General features: G+C 46.4%; 1 protein-coding gene across 1 annotated transcript; it reads right to left on the bottom strand.

The window, feature by feature from the left end:
- Positions 1-5,610: 5,610 nt before the first annotated feature.
- On the bottom strand, positions 5,611-6,738 carry LOC108804922 (thymosin beta-10-like). The gene is made up of 3 exons (XM_018576843.1): positions 6,559-6,738; positions 5,971-6,084; positions 5,611-5,829 (listed from the first exon to the last, which is right to left on the bottom strand). Exons 2-3 carry the CDS (start codon positions 6,068-6,070, stop codon positions 5,804-5,806), a joined length of 126 nt encoding a protein of 41 aa, XP_018432345.1. The 5' UTR covers positions 6,071-6,084; positions 6,559-6,738; the 3' UTR covers positions 5,611-5,803.
- Positions 6,739-6,943: the final 205 nt, after the last annotated feature.

Genomic DNA, 6,943 nt, shown 5'->3' with positions numbered 1-6,943 from the left:
ATATATAATAAATAATTATCAGTGGAAGCAATTTTAAGGGTCACCATACACATTACAATTTAATTACAGTTTTTACAACTAAAATGATGTAATGTGAGGACCTACCTAAAGTATCCAGTAAATTTGCATCCAATCAGACAGGCCCTTGAAATGAATATCTGTTGATAGAGCCAAGGGACATTGTACATTTTAGTTAAATAGGCAGCCTTAGGTGGTGACAAAGTCCCTATAAAGTCATGTTCACTTCTTTTCATGTGTAGGACATGCTGTCTTGTACCAGAAATAGGTAAATTAGTCACATGTAATGTATCTGAAACCAAACCATTTTATAGTTTTGGATTGAATGTTGAGGGGTTGGAAGCCTGTTCAGGTTTTTATTGATTGTCAATTTTAATGTTGACAATTGTCAATGGAAGTGTGGAAAAATCCAATAATTTGAGTTGTCATAGGAACAGGAATACAGGTGAAACTCGAATAATTAGAATATCGTGCAAAGTTCATTTATTTTAATAATGGAACTTAAAAGGTGAAACTAATATATGAGATAGACTCATTACATGCAAAGCAAGATAGTTCAAGCCGTGATTTGTCATAATTGTGATGATTATGGTTTACAGCTCATGAAAACCCCAAGAACCCCAAATCCACAACCTCAAAAAAGTAGATTATTACATGCAATCAATAAAACAAGGATTGTACATAGAACAATATCGGACCTCTGAAAAGTACAAGCATGCATATGTACTCAGTACTTGGTTTGGGCCCCTTTTGCAGAACTTACTGCAATTACTTTTGCACGATATTCTAATTATTCGAGTTTCACCTGTAGAAGGGAACACAAAAAGACAGTAAGTAATTTTTTCATAGAATTGCCTGCACTTTGACCCTAGAGCAAATGCTTATTGCGTTACAAAAATATCTTGAGCCCTTCTTTGTTATTTCCAAATATGGAATCTACATCCACATTCTGGGCGTACAGCTGGGAGCAGAGGTTGTCTTGATACCCATTATGGATATGCTTACTGCCCATATAGTCTAGCAGAATATTCTTACACCAGGGCAGTCAGTCCTGATTTCAGAATGTTTATGAGCAAATTAGCTGCTATGGCTACACAAGTGGTCGTTTTGTAGAGCTTAAAAGTGAAGATGAATTAAAATGGACTTTGCATGAAAATCATCTAAATAAAACAAATAAAAATAGTGTACCAAAAAAGCACCATTAGAAGCAATCATACACTAAATACCTATCTTGGACAGGCCATTCCTAAAGGCACCAGTAAAGTTACAGTGCCACACTGCTGCCCCCAAAGTCCCCCGAGTAGGCCACTATATCCTGACTTTGGGTCACAGGAGTACATTAGTAGTGTTACCCAAAAGAGGACTAAAGCTTTAAAAAAGTTTGCCTTTTGTGATGGGGCCTTAAAGCTCATACCACAACAGCAGATTATGCACCTTAAAAGGAGAACTATGAGGTGAGTGCTTTTTACTCATCCTCATAGTTCTAGCCGACCTGTGACAATGAGACTGTCACAGGTCGGCTCAGTAGATCGGGAAGTGAGCAAACACATACCGGCGTTCGCTCACTTCTCGATCTCGTCACGGCACAGAGCCGTGACAGGGGAGGGACTGGATTCCCCCCTCCCCGCTACGATTCTCCAGCGCTGGCTGGCGGAACAGACGGGAAGGGGGCGGGTACAGCTGGCTCTGCCTCTACGTAGGCAGAGCCAGCTGTCACTCACACAGCTGGGCGGATCCAGACATAATTGTCGGGATCCGTTTCAGCTGCGGCGTCTCAGTATACCACGAACTGTAGCTTGCGGTATACTGAGCTTAGGGTGACGGGAGGACGCTAGTTTGTGTCCTCCCGTTACCCTTAGGAGAACTATGGGGAAAAGCCCCAACCCCATAGTTCTCCTTTAAGCCCAATGTTAATTTAATTCCCCACAGAAATATACAGCCATAAATCAGGGGCTGACTGGCAACTTTTAGCCCAGAGGCCCATGGTGCAGCAACTTGGCCCCCCTCCCGCTCTCCTTTTTCCCCGCTTTCTCCCCGCACGTCTGCCACTTTTGCCATCCATGTAACGGTAGTGTGAATGGTCGGGAGATGAGAGGACTCCTAGTAAGTCTATGAAAGGGACGACTGGCTAGGGGATGGTGCTCTCCTCCCACTGGGCTCCCTGCATGGTTCTGGCCTTACTCCACGTCCAGTACTTAGGCACTCTCACCCACTGTAGACCGCCGCTGGCTGTCCATGCTTCTTGGCTGTGAGCTGTGGGAGGTTAGTGGGAGGGGCTGGATAGTTTCAAAGTCAGTGTTCTATAATTTTTCTCGATTCTATACATTTTCTCAACTGTGTCACTTCCAGTGGGGCTGCGTCATCAGAATCGGCTGTTTTCATGACCCCCTTTCTTCATGACATGCACACCTGGAAGTGACGCGGTCCAGAAATTTATCGGTTGAGGATAATTAAAGCACACTGGTAGTGGAGGGATGCCTCGTCAGTGCTGTGCGCGTGTACGACTGCTGCGACCCTGGTACTTCTGCCACTAACTCCAAGCTGTAGAGGGACTACAAATCTGAGCACAACAACAATGTAGAATAATACCACCAGCTACAGAGGGCTATACATCTCAGATATACATTGTACAGCATTGCAGAATGGCATTGGCTATAGAGAACTACAAAGGGTGACCATTAATCTAGAGCTGCAGCTAACGATTATTTTCAAAATCAATTAGTTAGCCGATTATTAAGTTCGATTAATCGGATTTTAAAAAATGGCTCCAGTGATGGACTACTAGTTTGTACTGAGATTGTAGTCCATCACGGGAGCAAGCTTGGAGTAGTGAAAATAAAAAAGTGTGGTGTGCAATATAGTGAAATGGAAAGTGTAAACTTATGCGGCAATCAATGCAAAATGGCACCGGCTATAGAGGATTACAAATCCCAGCAATAATACATTATACAGCACAATGCAAAATATCACCAGCTATAGAGGAACAACAAATCCCAGAAATAATACAATATAGCTGGTGGTATTCTGCATTGCGCTGTATAGAGGACTACAAATCCCAGCAATAATACATTATACAGCACAATGCAAAATATCACCAGCTATAGAGGAACAACAAAGCCCAGAAATAATACAATATAGCTGGTGGTATTCTGCTTTATAATGTATTATTGCTGGGATTTGTAGTCCTCTATACAGCGCAATGCAGAATACCACCAGCTATAGAGGAATACAAATCCCAGCAATACATTATAGAGCACCATGTGTGGGAAAGTGCAGGCTTACCTGAGCAGTCTTCCAGCAACTTGCTTCTGAGATCGGGTCTGTCTGTCGGCGGCTGTCATCCCCTCACGCCTGCTCCTCCTTACTTCTTCTCCCCGAGTCCCTGTGCCGATCGTGGATGTGGGCGGGGAGGAGGTGCAGCGTGGATACGGGCTGGTGGCGGCAAGCGTGAGGCGGGAAGGAGGTCCGGCGTGTGGCTGCAGGTGGGTGGGTCCAGCAGCAGCAAGTGTGAGGCGTGGGTGGAGTCGTGAACAGGGCCAACTAATCAAAAGCTGATTAATCAATGATTGAAAACGTTGACTACTTTTTCAATCATCGATTATAATCGCCGTAGTCGATTAGTTGTTGCAGCCCTACATTCATCCCCGATTTCTGGGGACAGTCCCCGAATTGAGGAAATCGTCCCCAGACACGCTATGTCTCCGGGAACATAAAATAAACCATTTTTCTTTTATATTCACCTGATCCCGGGATCCACCGACAAGCCCAGCCTCCCATTTCCCACTCTGTCAGAATATGCATACACAGCGTGTGCTGGTTACTACTTAGACTGGTGCGCTGTGTGCAGCTTCTGAGAAGATACGCTATTAGCGTAGCGAGGAAGCCGGCTGCGCATTTTGCATCGCTACCGCTATGCTAATAGCGTATCTTCTCAGAAGCTGCACACACCGGTTAGTAACCAGCACACGCTGTATGCAGCTTCTGACAGCGTGGGAGACGGGAGGCCGAACTTTTGGTGGATCCAGGGATCAGGCATTGAAGAAAAAAAAAAAAAGTTTATTTTATGTACCCGTGGATAAAATGTCCCCGGATTTGTTTTAAAATTTTTGTCAACCTACCTTGGCCTGGTGGTCAGTGGGGGGCTCCCTCTGCCTCCAGGCCACATCCGATGCAGCTCTGTGGGCGGCGGCCCGAGCGTAATAGTCTGTGCTACATACAGTCAGCGCTCTGGCGATTGTGACACCAGCCTAGTCCAATTTGAGTACGCCTTGCATGCAGTGAAACAAATATAAGGTGTTTGCCGAATGGCAGAGGTACAGGAGCGAGCGACCCCCTGTGACAACGCGGCCGCTGCTCAACAGGCCCCCAGCGGGCGGCCCTCTAACATGCCTGATTAGAGGCCGCGTCTGCCTGATCCAGCTGGGTCAGACGCGGCCTCTAATCAGGCACTGTAGAGGGCCACCCGAGGAGGAGCAGCGACCGCCGATCACAGAGCTGCATCGGATGCGGGCGGGCCGGGTGCAGGTGACAGTGGTGGTCACGGGGGCCGTTCGTGACAGCATCGGAGAGGCCCGGGGGGAGGGGGGGTAATTGCCACCCGGCACAGTCCGCCCCTGCCATAAATCAATCCAACCAGTCCCAAACCTCATCTCTGAGCAGAGGTATAACCCCAACTGCCCTCTAAGCACCCCCACAGCTGCCATGCTACTACTAGGATCAGTGCATGCATGAAGCAAAAAATTTGCCCGGTTTCCTAAAGGAGAACTATGAGGAGAGTGAAAAATCACTCAGCCTTGTAGTTCAAGCCGACCTGTGACAATGAAACTGTCACATGTCGGCTCAATAGATCAGGAAGTGAACACACACGAACACACTCGCTGACTCTCGATCCTGTCTCTGCAGAGAGCCGTGACCGTCACTCACAGCTCCCTGCAGGGATTCCCCGCTCTGGCTGTCCTACAAGTATAACCTAGAACTTCTGATTCACCCTCTGACCCACATCCTTGTCCCAGGTCATTACAGTATAATAGCAGCCAGGCAACTAGCATTTTTTTCAAAATATGGTGCCCTCCATATTTTATACCAGCACAGTTCATCTTTGAAGCAGAACCCTGGGGTACCTCTATCATTAACCCTTGCAGTGGGGCTACCCCACACTGCAAGAGTTAACTGCTCATTTTGGTCAAGGTAAGAGATATACTCACCCGCTTCTCAGAGCCAGCTGACTTGAGGCAGGGGTATATTCCTCAATAACCACAAAAAGGGGGCACAAAGCCACTTCTGCACCAAAGGCATTTTCACACCCAGATATTACCTTGTAATTGTGCTAGACAACCTGCATTGCTATAGGAAGGATTCAGCAGGCCCCATTACAGACTGCCTGCAGAAGACTAGGAGGAGCAGATACAAGACCAGTCACGCTGCACAAAGAAAGAGCACAGTGACCAATCTTTATTACAGGAAGCTCCTGCACAGAGACAGTTTGTTACACACGGCAAGATCTGCCGATCCTAGAGTTCAGTTTTAAAAAGGTACCACTAGAGTAATCAGTACCCCCTCCACTACTAATATACAATAAATGCAAAAATGACCTTTTATTGCACAAAGTGTTTATTCCATTCAACAAATACTTAGAGGGAAGACAAGTTTAGACAGACAATTCCCTTTTTTTGGCATTCCATGATCCAACATATGACTGGTAGGTCACGTCTTCATTCACAGTGCATTTGAATCTCCAGCACGAGCCACATTTCATCAAATCATGTGGAGGGTCCAGGATCACATTCTAGCTCTGTTTTTCTTGTGCGATCGCTGAAAGGCATGAAATTTTAATTAGATCACAAGCACAGAAAGATTGGAGAAAAAGCCACAAAGTACATTTCCAACAGAAATAAAAGGCAGATAAGGCATTAGCACATGGAAACATGCAACAGGGTGTGTCTAGAGACTCACTCTCTTTCGTAGGCAGTGTGTTCTTCTCGTTGGTCTCGGTTTTCTTCAGCTTTGACCGGTCGAAGCTGTCAATCTCTTGAAGGTTCGGCTTGTCTGCCATCTTCGAGCTCTTATCTGTGAAAGGGAGCAGATGGAGGGGCCGTCAGGACAGACACTGCTACCACACAATCCTCATTTTATGCAGTCCTATGGGAGCACCCACCCACACCTCTGATCATTCAACTGCACCAAGGATGGATCACAGATCATACATAGGGAATGAATGAAGCCAGCAGCAAACCCAAGCATCTTACATAAGGCTGCCATGGATTGGAACATGCAGCCTAATTCAACATACCAAACAAAAAGCACAAAGCTAACACACATAAGGATCCCCATTTTTAAAGGCACGGCAGCAGCTGGCTCCAATAAGATTTGAATAAGTCTTAATGCTGCAAATAGCCTAATGTAAGAGCTTTATGAACAGAGTCTATAGAGTTAACGGACTGCCAGATTTAACTTGCAATGAACAGAACTCCAATAACACAACATATGTCATCGAAACTCAACCAAAACACTCCCATCAGGATGCCATCCCCCGGTACTCACCTAGCAGCTACCGCAACACCGAGCTTGTAACACTCCACAAGAGGAACAATGGGCACGGAGCGCCGGCCCCCTATTTATACAGCGAGCCCAGCCCAATGCATTCGTCGAGCCTCCACGCCATTGGCTGATTGCAAATGAAGCTGTCGGCAGAGCGTGTCACGTGGTGCAGCCTCGGCTCACGCCCAGTGATGGATCAGAACCGGCGGCACGTGGGTGTCTGTAGAACAATGGCTGGGGGCGACAGACGGGAGAGCTCTGCTGTAGTCTAACGGTTCTCAAACGGCAAGTTCGGGAATTGTGATGAGGAATGCATGGTAATTCCAGCATTCTTGGTACCCGGGGATAGTTACAACGCTGCATAATATATATATATATATGTTATGTT

This window comes from Nanorana parkeri, unplaced genomic scaffold, assembly GCF_000935625.1.
Source record: "Nanorana parkeri isolate BGI_ZX_2015 unplaced genomic scaffold, ASM93562v1 scaffold78, whole genome shotgun sequence".
NCBI lineage: Eukaryota > Metazoa > Chordata > Amphibia > Anura > Dicroglossidae > Nanorana > Nanorana parkeri.
The sequence above is the reverse complement of the archived record's forward strand: the minus strand, read 5'-3'. Positions and strand labels throughout refer to the sequence as shown.

Bases quoted from the DNA above. Each gene is read 5' to 3' on its own strand.
- LOC108804922 (XM_018576843.1), bottom strand. From the start codon at position 6,070: ATGGCAGACAAGCCGAACCTTCAAGAGATTGACAGCTTCGACCGGTCA. The intron at 5,830-5,970 runs GTGAGTCTCTAG...CATGCCTTTCAG, and splicing joins CACACTGCCTACGAAAGAGA to CGATCGCACAAGAAAAACAG.